The following is an 18,545-nucleotide window of genomic DNA, read 5'->3' as shown; positions in this document are numbered from 1 at the left end:
ATAATAATAGTTTTAAGGGACTTGGACACGATTTGACTTACAATTTTCAAATTTTATTTTTCCATTTTCAATGTTTATACTGATAAATATAGAAGTTTATAATGCAATGTCAAAATTTGATAGTCAAATATCAAGCCATAAGCAAGATACAGGGTTCGTAATTCTTTGTTTTGTAAACAAAGCTCGAATATTTTCATTTTTACACATGTATTGTATTTGTGTAACTTTCAATCAAATGTATCTTTCTTTTGTTCATGATAGTATTTAAGAAGATATTGAACAAGTTTAAAATGTTTTTTACATGTCATTTTGTCTAAGAAATGGTAATTCTCTACATTACATTTTTTGTAAACAACTATAAGACTCGAGCTTTGTTTACATAACAACCAATTGTAAAGTCCGTATCTCGCTTGTAACTTGACTTTAACATTCAATATTTTGGTCAATCATTTAAAATGCACCAGTAAACCATTTTATACATAAAAAATGAAAATATAATTTTTGATCTCAAATCGTCTCAAGTCCCTTTAAATTTCATACACTTTCATAATCAAAGATGTACATGTAGAAACTCCCAGATCAAGATCAATCATCTTAATGTTCTACACTTTTCATCTCCAACATGCTACATGTCAAGTAGTAGACTTGCATGTGTGGATCTAGGGGAAGGGGGGGTCCAACACCCCCCCCCCCCCGAAAATTCAAATTTCTTTTTACATGGCCACATTACTAAGAAGATGCCGCGGACCCCCTTTAGCAGTGTTAAATATCCATTGGACCCACTCCCTCAGGAAACAATTTCTGGATCGGCACATGACTTGTAAACCTCCTTTAAGAATACATGTTACTTAGCAAAATAAACTGTCCCAACATGCTACTGGACTTGTGAACCAACTTTTAGAATAACTTGAGTTAACAAATTAAATTGTCCGCAGCTTCTTAATCATTTCAAAAAACAAAGTGTTCCTTCTATCCTACGCATACACACTGTGCGTTATCATGTAAAGGGGCATGGTCACGATTTTGGTCAAAAATTATTTTTTCGATTTTAATGTTTATAATGCTTCAGTAAGGTATTTTCGCTAGGCAACCAAAATTTGAGTGTCATTTGTTGAGTTATAAGCGAGTTAAAGAGCTTACAATTCCTCGCTATGTAAACAAAGCTTTTGTTTACATTTTGAATGTTGAAGGGAAAACTCCAGTTTTAGACCTAAAATGAAGGTGTTAATCGTTAGGAACTGTATTTTTATGCTTAAAATGAATAAGAATATAGACAAATCATCTTGAAAAAGATTTTTACTGGTATATTGAGCCTGTGTAAACAAAAACTGGGCACGAGCCTTGTTTACATGACGAAGAATTGTGAACCCTGTATCTTGCTTAAAACTCAACGACGGGCACACAAATTTCATTTGATCATTAGAAATGCATTCATAAAGCATTGTAAATAGAAAAATAAAATTTGACCAAAATCGTGACCGTGCCCCTTTAAAGTCTATGACGTCTTGTTGCTGACATACATACAGAGGACAGGAGGCGCAACTTATTCAGCATCTAATTGTCCAAAGCAAGGTAGTACTAGTATGTACAAACCAGAATTTTAGTGCAAAAAAGATAGACTGTAATCGCGCGTTTTGTGTCTACTTAATCTTATAACCTAAAATTACACGAACCTATACCTGTACATGTACATTTGTTGTTTCATGTATAAATCAGAAAAAACGCGTACACATTTAGTACATGCACTTGTACCCATTCTGGGGCCAAACATCAGACCTAGTAATTATTTTATCAATATTGAACACTTCTCTTATAATTTCTACCAATGCTTCCTTCCCTATCTCTTATTGTCGGTCCGGTGTACCTCGTATTATCTGAAATTCTGTTTGCTTGGGTACTTTTCTAATAACAGTTATTGACAAGTTAAACATACAAGCGATTTCCCAGGGACCGTTCCCGACAAGCCAGATGTCGGGAAATGCAATTAATGCTACCTATTTCAGACTCTTGGTCCAGTAAATGGTGGATGTAGAAGCCGGACGCTACATTGGCGATGTGATGTATTATAAATACAAGGCAGTGATGTATTTATTGCTTTCCGATTCAACACTTTGGAGAAGCTTTATGTGCGAGTTCCACAACGTTTCTGTGTCATAGTTACGATAGTCTTGGGCCGTACTTTCGATTCTACTTTTGGAAATTAAGTGAATACCACACCAAAAAAATGCGCACCGATAACTTATGTCTAAGTGCACCGTTTTCTTTATAAGGACTTGTGGTTTTAACCATTCCGTATCCTCGCGGGTCTGGCCATGCGGGTATAAAGGGAAGGCTATTTCATGTTTGAACTTTTGATCATGAACTTTTTTTTTGTGTATATGAAGAATCGACACATAAAATCTACTGATATTAGGTATTTGGGGAATTGAAAAGGAAGATCTGATATCCATTTACCATGGAACGGAACACTGCCGCGGCGCTTCTAATATAACGCTGATTGATAATTTTCTGGAAATTTGGCTGTTCCGACGTCGGGAGACACGCTATCTGATCGTTGGTGCGGTGGATTCCTTTGGGGACACGTTCTCTGATGGGGTACCGAGGACATTCGCCCCCTACTCTTTCTGTATCTCTTCTTATTTTGCCAGGTAAGTTGATGACCTTATCAATTTTATTGCTTTATTCTTCGAATTCAAATGGAAAATATATTGTATATATTTCAAAAATTTCTTATTTTTGTACAACATGTCGATTAGGAATTTGAAACAGGTTTGTTAAAAATTCTTGCAAAAACAGCTCATTTGAATTTTATAACGAGGCCTATATAACGTACTGCTGGCAAAATGAAGCAACATTTGTATTGTAATTGGTAGTTTCGAGTTTGACAAGTATCCTTGGTTGAAAATAATTGGTTTTTGTACTGCCATAGTCATTTGTCCACAAGGGCCATGTAAATCTTATATAAGAATACGTAGAAAGTTCAACATTTTGTCGGTTAGACTGCAAGGTTCATTAACGGAGCCGGATAGCTACATGTATAGGCTCACCTGTCTTAATTTTCACAAGTTGTTAATATGATTCATTGTGAAAAAATAACGCCAAGAAAATGTGTGAAATTTCCATTGTTATTGTTGCTGTGTGAATTCTTCAAAGAGTCCGTAGTATAATTCCAGCATTACTTTATAAAGCTGTATATTGGCAACTGTCTCTCTCTCTCTCTCTCTCTCTCTCTCTCTCTCTCTCTCTCTCTCTCTCTCTCTCTCTCTCTCTCTGAGACAGACTTGTACGGAATTCATGTCACAGATCTCGTGTGCATATCAATCTGACCAAGAGGTTTGATAAAGTTCATGGCGCCAAATTAGATAAAGAATTTGGTAAAAGATCCATACAAAAAGAATCTGCAACTGGATTAAAAATCAATACTTCCTTTCGTTATGTCTTCAAAATGATTAGCCGGAAATTGGAGTCTTTTGTATCTTAAGATATTGAATTAAAGACATCGATGAAACAGACGAAAAGGACGATAGAATAGATTCAGTCAAATTACATATACCCTTTTTAACAGTTATCAAATTTGTTTGGATTTATTCAGCAATACAACAGTGTAGACGCATTTGGGTTCACCGATCATAAATTGTTAATTGCAGTATGCAGTTGCAAGTGACATTTTGTTGCTTTTAATTCACTTTAGAGTTATATATTTGGTAGCATCTCATGTGGTAACAGCTCTTGCCAATTTTGTTATATATATTGAACCTTTTCTATGATTATTGTTGCATATACAATATAAATAATTTTATTCTTTACTTAACAGATGAACTGGTAGCATCTCATGTGTTAACAGCGCTTGTCCATTTTGCCATATATTGAACTTTTTCTATGATAATTGTGGCATACACCGTAGTCTAATAATGATCTTATTCTTCACTTTATATAAGATGAATTAATAATTTCGTACAATCTATTGTTCATGAGGGTAGATAAGATAGTACGTTTTATAAATAGAATGTTTTTTAATGACCTTTTTTTTCTCGTGGTAGGTGACAATTAAAGGACGTTTTATGTGTATATTTATATTCTATCAGAATTCTGTTCATTATATCTAGAAATGTGAGAAATAATAAAGTTACGTTATGTTAAGGCGAACAGTGCCTGTTTGGGAGAATAGGATATGCCCTTATTTATAACAAAATACCAAGGGATCTAGGGAATGTTGTGTAATTATTGGTTTTTGACGTGTACAGGTCCTTATCAAAAAACGACATTTGAATGAGAAAGACGCGTGATTAGAATGTATATTATAATGTTTAGTTTTAAAAACAATGAATGATGATAAAAATAACTTCCGTAAGCTAAATACGTGTCGATGACCATTATTTTAGAGTCCGCAACATAACAGGTATAGTATTTGTGCTAAACAACATCTTTTTTGGTCATATTTTGCCTTCTATGCTATAATTCCGAAAATGCATTTATTTCAGTTTTATGGTTCAAATTTGTTGGTAAAATGATATTCATGTGTAAAAGTGACCCCCCTCTTTAATATATTTGACCAATTGACAATGAAATATTCAAACAATTTCCTATCATCAATGACTTACGTAAACATGTACAGGTGAAAGCAGAAGTGTCTTTTATAGTGATTTATTTTATCTTTGAATAGAAATAAAAAAGGTATCCAGTACTCAAAAACCTTAATCCATTTGTGAAGAGTAAACACACATATGAATAATGGACAACATTATCCATTACATGTATTTATCCTATGAAAACGTGTTTTTAAAAAAATTGATTTTTTTTATTGGTATTTAATATCACTCTTTATGGATCCTGTGGAGAAAGATTAAATCGGTGTAGTAAATAGAGGTGAAATACATGTTACACGTTTTCAGCCGAATGACACTTCACTATCATGTTCTACTCTTTTCTATTGCATGGTGCATTAGTATTAAAGAAAACTTCCGAAATTTATTTTTTGTTAATTTACTGGGAGCCGTATTACTTTTATTATGGATATAAGAAATGTACTACGCAATCTAAAATCAATTTATGACGTTCTGAGACTTGTTAATAAATACATTATATTATATACTTCTATTTGTGAATTTGAGAGAAGTAAAGTTAACACTTACCACTTTTTTCACATCGGGTGCAAATATTTAAATTGAGATGCACACATGTAGGGAAGGGGGAGGGGGGGGATGTAATTTCACACACAGATAATTTCAACAAATAATTTGTTTGAAATGTTGTCCCGAACAAACCAAACCAATCATATAAATAGTTGGAGCTATTTTATCCAAAGTTCACCCATCAAGAGTTTCCCTTGCTAAATCCTGATTAACTCCTAGATGTTTAGGTGTCGAGCTCGACTCCCGCTGTCTTCAAATTAAGATTTAGAGATGTATTGGGGCTCAATCGATGGACACCGACAATTACAAAGTGGGAACTTATGGCTTGATGTAAATCAGTCTGTTGCTAATCTTTATCTAATTTAGACAAAATGAATCCAAGACATTTACCCCCAGAATAGCGATGTAATACAAGCGCCTAATATAGAGATTTTATTAGGTTATATTATAGACTGTTAGTTAATACAGGGGGCGCAGCTTTTTGGAAGCTTCTGATGGAATCAATTTTTAATGTTTGCAAGATGGCCTTAGTAATTGATCTGCAATCTGTTAGGACCTGCTGGCTCGGTAGTATTTGAACACTTTCCCTCCAGTCTTTTATTCCTCTTTTATAGCTAGCGCGGTGCCTTTTAATTCATTATCTATTTATGGTGTCTCCAAATCTTTACTGAATTTGTTAAGTTATTTCGACTATTTTATTTTATCAATTACGTCATTATTCTATCATTCCCGGCATCACTCAGTACGTCCATCACATTAAGCACAGTGTATAAAATATGAATTCTATTCGACTGAAGCAATGATTTCTATAATACTTCTCTACAGCTTTGGATATATCCGTTTAAAAATACGGTGTTTTTTCTAGTTTATAGACATATCCACACCTGACAAAAGTTGTTATGTTCCTTACCAAGCCGCGTCTTTGAGTGAAAAAAAAAACCCGGTAGATTTCTCGCAATAGCCTTTGTAGTTTAGAGGTTTGTAACTTTGTCATTTGACATTAAAAATCCGTTTCCGTTGTGTAGTTTGATTGCCCAAGGATAGGACAACCTATACATCGAAGGAATAAATTAAATTCAAAGAGTTTTTCATCACAGGACGCCCAAATATTAGGTAGCATAAATATGGGAAAAGTTGAGTTTTTCCCTTTTGACCTTTGGGTTTACCCCACAAACAACTTTTGCAAAGTGTGGATTGTACTATTGTTAATTAATTTAATTTCTCTTGATGGAATTTTATTTATCCCTTTTTATCAAATTTTTATTAAGCTTATCCTTCCTGGACTATTTCGACATCGTCATATATTTAGCAACATTGAAATTTATTGCACTGCACAACATAATTTGCGACTGTTCTGATTTCGTAATTTTCTGACAATTATTTCGAACAAATAGGGTACTTAAACTTTCTGTAACGGGATGGGAGAAATAACGACGGACCAGACCGAGATTTGAAACCAGGTCCCTTGAATTTTTCTAGTTATGTGCTCTACCAACTGAGCTATCGAACCGGTTTACATTCGACGAGATGCTTCAATCATGTTATCCGACCTAATAATGTAATCTTATATTCACAATAATGGCCTTTATGTAAATTTGACCCTTGGCCATAACGTTCTTTACCATATAGTAGGCCCAACTTATTTGTTACAATATCGAAAGCATTAGTTTGATATCATTACCAATTCTGCGGTTCCTTGATTATACGGCTTCATTATTAGATCGGACATTCGGATTCCAACCCGCAACGCACGCATCATCTACTTTCACGCAGACGTTACACAGCGGAAGTGAAAATTCCGATTTTGATTCCACTTCATCAGACCGGCCAATGTGTTGAAATAAATGTTATCGTTTGTGGAATGGAAACAAGGAATTCGCCAGACAGCATACGGTTAATAACACTGTAGACAGTGTGATTTTACGATCAAAAATCTTCACAACGATTTGTCAATGATAAAGGAGTGGGGATAATTTGATAAAACATTGGAGTTGGTGAATTAAAAGGATGGTTTGGGAAGGGGGTATTCGATTATGCAGGTTTTCGTCTCCTTATGATTTTTTTTCGCAACAGACTTTTAATAAACAACTTATTTTAATTGATTTAATTCATAATAATGTGGTTACAATTAAAAAACAAAGGATATACATGTAACTAGTGTGGAATTTGATCCTGAGATGAAGTTGGCTTTATTTTGTATCAAAAGATATTTTTTGTTTTCATTTTGTCATAAATGCAATCATTCTTAAAGCTAATTTTGGCTATTGGTTTATTGTATATGATTCCAATCCTTACAATGTGTTTAAATCCATTCATTGTATTTGAAAAAGTTCTGCATCAAAAGGCTTTCACAATTCTTCATCTAAACGATATAATAACATAAAGCATACCATTTGTAGGATCTTTTCTCATTCGATACTTATTTTTCCCCTCTTCTTCTTTTCGAGGCTTCCGAGAAAATGAAAAAGACAACTTGGGTATTTCCAATCGAAAGATTATATTTGGTCCGCTGAATACTAATAAAATTGGTCGCCTTTTCAATTCAATTTATCATTCAATCCCGTGAAGTGCGATCATTTGCACGCGAGACAGAGTCGATAAGATGGCGGCCAAATCTTGGCATTCTGAGCGCGGGCGCTACTAATTCCACTCATTGTTTTTATACAAAAGAAACAGCAAAACTATCAATAAAAAGGCAAGAAAAAGATATAAAACCTCATTTTTCACACATTTCTTTCTATTTATTGCTACGGAAAGGCAATCTGGAATGTATCATTGAACGGCGAAACACGAGCCGATATTCTGATATTGTCAGCGCTTGTTCGACAAAAAATAACAGAAGTCTTTAGTAGCTAGTTGTGCTTTATTTGTTTAGATTCCCGTAAAAAGTAAGCGCTATTACCGAAAAATATACTGAAATTATATATATTTTTAAAACACGAAATTGGGCAATGTACTTGTAATAATGATGTAAAAAAACCCAGGTTTTGTATTCGTAAAATATCGTAAAGCTGGTGCAATTATGATGAAAACTGTATAAAAGGCATGTTATTATAACATAAAGTTTATTATCAATAAGAATGTTCATATAAATAAAGGCTATTGATTTGTAATAAAAAAAAATAAAGGCTACATGTATTTGTGCAAAATGCCAAAATAATGTAATCGTATACAGTGACACATGCAATTAATGTTACAAATATTTTCTGATATTATATATTAATACACTGTACATTACTAGAATATTTAAAATGTCTTTTGAAATCTTTGCAACTCACAATTACAGTATAATTCTGATATCGTTTACCTTTCTACTGCCAAAATCATGTAATAAGAAACTAATTTTTTCCTTGGAAATACATAATCTATCTTGAGATTATGATGTTGTTCGATACCTGAGCAATGTCTAACAGAGTCTGTTAACCTTTGTCCACGGTCTTTCTACATCTAAGATTTCAAATTCCCTCCATACGGTCTAACACTAAGAGACAGCTCCCCGCACGTTCAAGTAATGAGACGAAACGTGAGATCCAATAATTGTAAGAAAAGAATGAATGCAGATGTCAGTTTGTATTAAAATTGATACGAAACAAAATATTGCACGTCTTATTATGGCTTTGTTCATTTCTCAGAGGCCAGATCATGGAACAGTGAACATAGGTTTATATCAGATGAATCAATATCATTTCACACCACGACTTCGGTTTTCTCCCCCATTTTGTAATGGAAGACAGTGAACCTTACTTGCACTTATGGTACCAATATTCCAAATGTCAAGTATGCAGTCTAAATACTATTTTTAAAATCTATTATTATGCATTTTTTATTTTAAATACAACTTTCGGTCTCTCAATTTGTCTTTGACACGTCAAAAGCAACGACATACAAAAAGTCAATTACAGAGGTCTTTTAGCCAAACTTTATTGCTAATCATTAGTTAGTAATTATTATCCAAATAACAAAAACTTCTGTTTGTAATCATAGTAACTTTTACTGAAATCATGATATTAAGCAATATTTCAAATCATAGTCATATGTTTTTTAATTGACAGGTTATGCTAACATATAACACAAAATAACGTTAAATCCCAATTCTTTAAGCAAAACATATATTAAGTTTTGTATATTTCTACTGCTCTGCCTACATGTACTTTGTTTCAAGTCCGAACAAATGCAACATTAAGGTCTTTCGATTGTCGTGTGACGTCATTGTGAGCATTCCGGAATATTTTACCGTTATCGGTTATAATAATAGTGTTATGTGGTGCATAGTTTTGCCAATATTTCTTGATTTATACTTGTGTTTAACACATTTTAAGCTATGTAAAGTGGAATGACACCAATGTTTAACAATTCAAAGAGAGTAGTTTGAGTTGAAATCGCTGAATTCAATGAAAAACTTATAAAACCGTATAAAGGCAAACTTGACAGAGACCACAATTCATAACTTTTTACCAGGCAAGGTAAACATTTATTTGCAGATTTCGATAGGATATATAATGAATTACAAATGTACCAATTTTCAGTGAGTTTGAACCATTATTTCAAAAGTTATAGACGTTTTATGTTGCTAAACTGTACTTATTCATTGTTGAAAAATCGTATCAAAATGCACTGTAAATCTGATAGCTTTCATACTGGCAAATTTTAAATGGCCTTAAAATATTAAAATACTTAAAATAAAGGATTGCGATTAATTTCTTTTAAAAATTGCTTTATTATATCGAAATTAGTTAAAATAAATGTGATGTTTGATAAGAGAGCAGTCGTTGCTATAACTGTCCTGATAGAGTACCTGTGTTAGCTCCTACAGCATGAACAAAATATTTGCAACATACCAATATTTAACTTCAATTTGATTGTTTGCATATTAATCATCAAATTTAAACAAAACTTACACAGATTAAACCATAAAAACATCGAGGGTGGAGAAACCTTAAATCAATTTCATTAACGAAGGCACATATTGTTTTTTTTTTTTTAATTTTTTTTCTTTTTCTAGTGTCTTCGATATTTTGGATACAAACTAATGTCTCGAAGTTTTCTGGGTCATTACGACAATATTTCGTATTCTTTTTTTCAACATACTTGATATCATCATAAAACAATGACAAAAATCTTAGAGCGCAGACCCACTCTATAAAAAAAGGACATTAGAGTCCTTATAAATACTGTATAAAAATCTTTCAAAGTATTTGGCATGCACACACCTATTTGTATCATAATTTTAAAGTATTATCGAAAATTGATTTTTGCTAAACATACATAGCTTATAATGAATTCTGATGGACATTTTAGACTTAAGTTTTAATTGTAATAAAGAGAAAATATACATTTTGGACACGTATTTTATTTTCAAGTGCTGGGTATAATTTGTTTCCATTTTATATCATAGACAAGTTTGATATATTGTATTCGTAAGGATTGTGGCAGCCAACTGTACTAATAGACAATGTCATATGTGTGACAAGCGCGCCTTGGGATATATCGTTGCAATTAGACATAACAGCAAAAGCCAAAAGTATTTTGTAGGACTGACAATGACACTCAGACTTGTCTGGAAAAAAAATCATCTGATTTGTGACAAGAAGTTGAAAAGAATCAAACAAAATTTCTCACATAAGTCAAAATATTTCATCAATTACTCTTCATACATGTATACTCAAACTTGAATGTGGAATACTAAATATTATTTCTATAGGGGATATTAGTTTGAGAACTTTTAGAAACTGTAAACAAAAAAATTTCCCATACAACTACGGACATACAGCTTTGACACATGTAAATATACTGAATTTGACCCAGATTAAACACCGAAGAGAATCCCTTCAATTGCTGATAAAAAAAAAATATGTTCTGTGTTAGTAAGTTTTTGACAATAAATAGAACAGTGCTGCAATTCTGTATGCATTATAAAGCCGACATACATAGCTCTGTGAGCTTAACACTAAATCTAACAACAATCGCATGCAATCCATATTTCCTCGGAGGCTTAATGTATATACTTGTCTCGGTCAAGGGCCCAGTTTTGCGGGGGAGAAGAAATTTTGTCTCTCTGGATTTAATTGATTGTATCCCGTCAAATATTTGTGCCTGCATTGTGTCTTCCAATGGCATGTTTTTATTTTCCTGTATTCCGTTACATACATGTGCATACTTCTCTTTGCAGGGTTGAATAAATGGTTAAGGTGAAATATCATTGCCGAGTTCTTTTGATAATTTTTTTTATTCTTTTGCTAGTCCTGTATCTGGTACAAGTTGCTCTGAGTGTGTGTCCAGAGTCTTTCACAGAAACGTGTCTACTTCCGGCCCAACGTCTACAGCAATACGTCAGAGAGTTACCTCCCCTCGCCGGATTCTATACAGCATATAATGAATCAGAACTCATCAACATATGCAGGTAAAAACCGAAGTATGGCATAACAACGAAATTTATTATTTCTTGTTGATATATATTTTTTTTCTCCACCAAAAATCGCAACGAATTCGTCAAGATTCTTTGATAGGGATTTGTAAAGCTATATATTTTTTTTAGAATTTTATCTTGCTGCAAAAACTTGCTAGTATGATAAGTCTGCATAAAATATAAGTAAAATTTGAACAAACCTTTAATATTTTTCAAAAGAAAGATTTCTCTTTATATAGCAGATAGATTTTTGTATAGTACAACAATTATATAATTTAATTTTGCTTTAATTAAGGCCTTTTAACAACTTTTCCAACCAAAATATAACTAATAGAAATTTAAAAAACCATAATATTTTTGTCATTTTAGTAGGTAAATAATATTTTCGTATAAAAAAAGTAAACATGAAAATTGCAGCTCATTTTAAAATGTTACACGAATTCATTCAAAATCAGGGTTTTGATTTCAAAGCTTAGTGAGCCAGTATCAGAATTGTTCCAAAACAATTACAAACGGATGTGACATGAATACAATTCAAAACATCCAGGTATTGCACAGCGTCTTCCTGCCTGTCTGTGGGACATACTACCAGGGTACAGTACCATCTAATTCATTTATTTAATGTTCTGTCCATCATTTTTTATAACAAGGTAATAAGCAAGGACCAAGTGGTGTGACAAGTGAAGACAATTTAAAACTTTGAATTCTGCGATTGCTTAATAAATATTTCTTGATAATTGTGCTTAAAAACAATTTGATAGTTTTTTTTCATTTCTTAGGGACTATGTTTTTAATGTGCCGGAAACAAATTCCTCGAACATAATTTATGGACTTAGTTCTAGGAAAGATAACACTCAGTGTAATATAAATGTACATAGAAGCACGTTTTATCCCAGAGTTGTCATTCTTTGTACTTATATGTTTATTATGTTATATATTCTAGATTATTTGAAGCACAGAAACTGCTTCAACCACCAAATGCTAATGTACAAATCTTGCCACCAGAGGAGACAAGCCAGAGTGAACCAGCTCAAGAGGGAGGACCAATATAATTTACAAATATGCGAGTATGTTAGTTATAACTCTGTGCCGGATAATTTTGCCTGTCCCAATATCATAATGGCATTTTTGCACCCGCTTAAGATGCAGTTTTAAAAAAAATCCATATATTAAGCCAAATGATACATCATTGCCAAGAGAATATTTAACTATTTTTGTTTTTAATGTCTCACATGACAGTTCCAATAGGAGACATGATTTTCCTACAGGAAACATTGGACTCCTATAGGATTTTCTAATAATCATATGTATAGGAGTTATATTTCCTATAGGAGAAAAGTATTTCCTTCAGGAATTTAATTCCAACAGGAAGTTTTCTTATAGAACAAAAAGATTTCCCATCGCATTTTTTAAAATCCTTATGGGAGTTTTGTTAAAATCCTTTTGAAAACAGAATTCCTATAGTAAGTTCCTTTATTCCAGTAGGAAATTCCATATATCCTATAGATAAAATATTTTCTTATGGAAAAAGAATATTTTTTCTGTAGGAATATGTTTTTTAAACTAAATATCTCACCTGACATATGATATACATCAAAAAGTAAAGTGGTTAATATCATTTAAGCAGGGGTCTCTCATATGATTAATTTTTTTTAAAATTTAGTCTAAGACGGGTTTAAAAATGTCATCTTGGCACTGGAATAATTACCGGCACAGTGTTTTATGCTTATGCAACACTCTTGTTGAAGATGCAAAAATATGTATATGTATGATAGAAGAAAAAAATATTATGTTTTGATTGTTTTATTATTTAGACCTTCATTAAGGCTATAATTACCTCCTAAAAAGAGCTCTTTATAAAGATATACTAGGATGCATCTTCGCTAGTCAAGGGTTTACGATCCGCTTCTCTCCTCTACAACCCTTGGCGGATTTAGTTCTCCTTTCGTAGCTTCACTTATCTACATTTGATCTACAATCAAAAAGTGTTTTATGTTCGACCACGTGCGAGAAGAGAGAATGTGTAAACAACTAGTCTAAGGTAGCAAGGGACAGTTTCGAATAAAGTACCCGTCAATATTTTTGTAAAATTGAGAGTTGCTGTACTTGAAGGCTTATGAGTGTTGCTAAAATTCATGAAATGATTTTTAATGATTACCATTAGTAAGAGGGGTGTCTGTTGTTGAAATTGATATGCAATATGTAGGCCCCTTATGTTAGGTACACGAGAATCAGAAGTAAAATGCGAAACCTGCGGCTATGACCGTTGTGCTGACTTTACACAGTGAAATTGCAAGTTACAGACGGGAGGTAAAATAACACGAAAAGTAGGTGGATGGGACATTGTAAACTATACACCGGTAAGTTTCTGACATGTGATAGAGCAGCATGCACGCGGTACGGAAGGCCAACCCTCTGCAGGGAATTAGCGGGGGGGGGGGAGGTCTAAAAAGCTGAAAAATCATGAAAAATTAGCAAAATATGAAAGGGTCAAAATCTCAAAAAAACAGTATGTAGAGAATTTTACAGGTTTTGACTAATAATTTTCTTCAGAAATTGGTTATTGGCTTTATAAAGAGTGAATTAACGGTATTTGTGCTGAATGGGAACTGAGGAAATTCTAGTTACAGAGTTCCGAAGACATGCATCCCTTGGCTACAATGAATTGTATCAAAAAAACTGTCCCCTGCCACCTAAATCTTCTGAACTCTTATATTAATGTTCGAAAAAAGAGTCTTGACGGTTGAGAATTGTGTACAACAATGGCGGTGTGCAGGCTTTGCCATGAGGTTTTGCCTGTGAAAAACCGCAGAACAATTTTTACACATACATTCGGGGTCTCATCTCAACTTACAGAAGTTTTAGGTTATACTAAACGAGATGATGATGGCTTATCGAAGTACGTTTGTGGGTTTTGTTTTTCTAAATTGAACAAATTGTCAAAGATCGATTTTGACTTGAAACACAAAGTGCAGACATTGAATGTCGAAAAGTCGTCGCTACTGAAGGAGAGAAGCGGACCGTAAACCCTTGGCTAGCGAAGATGACTAGGATGTTGCTGAAAATATTTGGATTTTGATTTAACCTAATTTTAAGGTCATGGCCAAAACTTTTATATATTAAGTTTAAAGCAGATCGTTGACCATCCAGTCTCCTTCAACAATTCACAATTACAAAGTTCGAGTTTCGAAATTGAGGAGTTTAATGAATTTATATTTGCATTTAGAGTCACTAACGAGTACGTGAAATGTGTGTATCTCGTCACGGCTTTACAGTGTTCCATGGAAGCCGCAGACACTTACTTTAACATTCTTAACCAATCAATGTCGTTATCATTTAATGGGGCAGACTTCCGCTGTTCTATACGTCATCCTCATGACGACATATCCGTTTTTACAACAACGAAATCTACAACTACAATAGCAACATCTCTTGATTTTACAACGAGGAAGGGGAGTCCGAAAGGAAAGCGTTCGGTTAGTGCAGCAACAGACAGGATGTCGGCCATGACGGGGTGCTTATACATAATTGTTTTAAGTGTATATGTAATATTAAAGAAAGTTTTCTAATAAATTACATTGTTTTATAATTGGTTTGGTTTTCACTCTAAACGTTGACTTTAAGGTGGAAGGCTACATCGTCACAACATGTCTGACTTCCGTTCGAAACGCCATTGTGTTCCGGATTGATAACATTATGTCGTGGTACAAAATAGCTATACACCGTTTAATTGAACTCTTCTAACTAAGGAGATGAGATAGGAATAAAATCACCAAAACGCTTAGAAAATATGTCAATTTTCTTCCTGTTTAAAGCTTTTAACTAACATTGATTATCAGCTGTTTTGTACGGAAAACGTGGAATCTAAATAATATACAGTTTCCCTGCTCTGCTGCTATTGGCAATACATTTTTGTCATGTCATCTGCAACAGACGATCACACATATGTGGCGGATTATCGATATAGGTAAGCAGATGTCAAATTTTCATTTAAACTATATATGTATGATGAATATAAAACGAAAGTACCGTAGTACGATCTCTTGAATTGATCCTAACTTCCCAAATTAAAAAAAAAACATTTGCAGTAAAATCTTTCAATGAAACTTTGACATTAAACTAATGTATTTTGGTTAGAATAAATACAGCTAGGTAGCAATAGCACAGGAGGCCCGGATTTGAAAGCCAAATGAGGGAAAGACAGAATTCTTAAAAGGAGCATGTTTTTCATTTCCACACGTGCATGTGTATCACTATGGACATCTAATGTATGTATTAATATGCGTATGGTTGTTTTTTTTCTAATTGCTATTGTACATAAAAAAAAGTTAAAGGCAATTTAACTACTAATATTTTGTTTTAAAGAGTTAAATATATATAATGCATTCATCAAAAATATAATTTTTCAGCTTCAAACATTATCATAATCACTACTAATCTTATATCTACATATTTAGCATAGACTTGTTCCTTTTTTAATTTTTCTTCGTGATTTTTATTAATGAAAAAATTGATCCCAAGATATTTGAGACCATGTAAAATAAAGAAAGACAACTCTTAAACAGGATCTTTTATACCAAGATTTTTGCAATAATTAAGTATTTCCTTTAATTTTTCAATTTCATTCAATTTCTTTTCTTCATCCCATTAACCAACGAATATTGTTTATATTTTTAGGTTTTTGTGGGATTTTATCCAGCAGTTTGCCTTAAAAGAATTTTTTTTATATTTTAGTTTCATATTTATGTGGATTCCAATAAAAATCATACAAACTTCATTCATGATTTTTTTGTTTTTCATTTCTTAACTTAATAACATATCACTTTCATAAGAATTTTAAAACAGAAATGTTTAAAAATTTGGTAAATATGGGGTTATCTGGAACCAGACTGATATTTTAAAAATTCTCTAGAAAATAGTGTATTGTATTTTGAGGTCTATTATTTATTGTTGAATACTGTGCCTAGTATTGGTAACAAAAGCATGCAACAAAAATCTCCTACACTTATTTGGTGTAGAGATCCACCTTAATTACAGTTTAGGATGCTTAACATTAAACGTCCGAATATTACCACGAAAGACATCTTCAACAAATTTTAAAAGAAGTTTCAAAAGAAGTCTACGAGCAATTGTAACCTACTGTGACCTGTCGTCATAGTTAATATTTAATGATGCAGGCCTAATATGCCTGTTTATATTACGTTTTCTCTGTGTATTATGGAGCAAACGCGCAGGGGTATCGGATAGCATTTTGTAATCATAAAACGTCGTTTTTCACATTAGGCAGAAACTGTAGCAATGGCCTGATTTTCCGATTTTTATAGGTAACTCATAAGGACAGTTTTCTATACATAATCAATAATTCTATTACGCACTGTACGTGAAGGTGTAACAGATCAAACGATGGGAGTCCCAATACATGTTTACATAAAAAGTTTTTTGCACTTGTCTTATTAGTCCACATTGATCATTTTTGTACAAACAACGGTAGAGGATGGTGAGATTATGTCGGATTAAAATGTCAATACATGGATTTAAGAATGTCCGTTTTGATTTTGAAATCTTTTCTGATCTAATTTCATACAAAAGAACAACGTTAATCGTGCACTTCCAACTGAATAAATTTGTGTTTTTTAAAAATGATGCAAGAGTTTTAATTTGATTTTGCCAGAATTTTCTCTTCGTGTTTGGTTCTGCAAATTTCAATTCTCATGAATATATGACGCAGTTTGCACGTTAAAGCTGATAAATTCCCGTGTAATTGGAGAAACTAGTTTTATTTTCTCTCTCCTATAATTTTTTTTCTGTGAGTTTGTGTATACCTCATTTATTTTTAGCAGTCAAATATGTCACGTGCAGACGTCCAGTAAGTAGAAACTTTTTGGACAGCTACAGGTGACTTATTTGATGGTTGCAGGACAGAAGGAGATTTTCTGGACACGGTTTAACAAAAGATAACGTCACAAAAAATATTTTAAGGAATTTTTAGAAACTGCATCTCAAGCGGGCGCAAAAACGCCACCTTGGCACTGGCATAATTATCCAGTCCAGTGTTCATTGTCAGGTGATGATTCACAGTACAGGAACACACGACCAATGACAGTTAGTTACTCATGTATCCTACCCCCCCCCCCCCCCAAAAAAAAAAAAACCAACAAACAAACAAAACAAATAATTATTAGTCTATTTAGAAGTTAAATATAAATTATATTAATAAATCTTGGTACATACATTTTTCAAATTGTAATTTGAATTTAATTATCTGGTTTAGAAACAATATATGCAATGTGACAACTTGTTGCAGTTTTAATTTTGAGTTTTAAAGCAACTAAAGTCGTCATTCACAATATGGTAAATGTATTTCTAAATATATGCTATTCTTTACAAAAGTGATGCATAGTTACATACAATAGTAGGAAATGTTATTAACGTTATAACAGAACAATTCTAAAAATTAAATAGTTCCCATGTAATCAAATGTTAATTAAGTTTGGGTTTATTTTAGAATCTTTATTTTTAGCATCGCCAAAGATGCAGAATGGACCTTAGGTTTCTTTTGGTATCAGGTGGGGGTGTTCTATATAAGCTTGCCAGTCATGTAGTATATAGTATATCTGTACCTTTCAATTATTCAAAAGATGAATAGTGTAGTTGCTTGTATTTTAACCTTTTATTGAACTCACTAACAAATAATAATAAGTTAAGTAAACACTCCGTAAATTCGTTTTATTCTGTGCGTTAAGAACGTTGCTGATTACTTACACGCATACTACGTGATATTACCACTTTCAAGTGCGATTTTGTATACTTGCAAAATGTAAAAAAAAAGAGTAAAGAGACTTCTATTATGATGTAAAAGCAGCAATTGGATAATTACAAAAATTACATGTACAGGACTTGCCAACCCTAATGTCCTAAGCAAGCTTTAAGTTACTGGAAGTGTACATTTATTGTTGCCTGGCACTTTCGCGGGTATTGATTCGTTTGTAGTTTTCTGATATAATAGC

At 32.8% G+C, this 18,545-nt stretch overlaps 1 protein-coding gene across 1 annotated transcript; it reads left to right on the top strand.

Annotated features, from left to right (window-relative positions):
* Nucleotides 1–2,104: 2,104 nt before the first annotated feature.
* LOC128173900 (uncharacterized) lies at nt 2,105–15,122 on the top strand. The gene is made up of 5 exons (XM_052839574.1): nt 2,105–2,648; nt 11,373–11,532; nt 12,010–12,131; nt 12,482–12,605; nt 14,765–15,122. The coding sequence occupies exons 1-5, from the start codon at nt 2,591–2,593 to the stop codon at nt 15,105–15,107; spliced, it is 807 nt and encodes a 268-aa protein (XP_052695534.1). The 5' UTR covers nt 2,105–2,590; the 3' UTR covers nt 15,108–15,122.
* The last annotated feature ends 3,423 nt before the right edge of the window (nt 15,123–18,545 follow it).

Source organism: Crassostrea angulata, chromosome 1 (assembly GCF_025612915.1).
Source record: "Crassostrea angulata isolate pt1a10 chromosome 1, ASM2561291v2, whole genome shotgun sequence".
NCBI lineage: Eukaryota > Metazoa > Mollusca > Bivalvia > Ostreida > Ostreidae > Magallana > Magallana angulata.
The sequence above is the reverse complement of the archived record's forward strand: the minus strand, read 5'-3'. Positions and strand labels throughout refer to the sequence as shown.

Bases quoted from the DNA above. Each gene is read 5' to 3' on its own strand.
- LOC128173900 (XM_052839574.1), top strand. From the start codon at position 2,591: ATGGGGTACCGAGGACATTCGCCCCCTACTCTTTCTGTATCTCTTCTT. The intron at 2,649-11,372 runs GTAAGTTGATGA...TTCTTTTGCTAG, and splicing joins ATCTCTTCTTATTTTGCCAG to TCCTGTATCTGGTACAAGTT. The intron at 12,132-12,481 runs GTACAGTACCAT...TATATATTCTAG, and splicing joins CTGTGGGACATACTACCAGG to ATTATTTGAAGCACAGAAAC.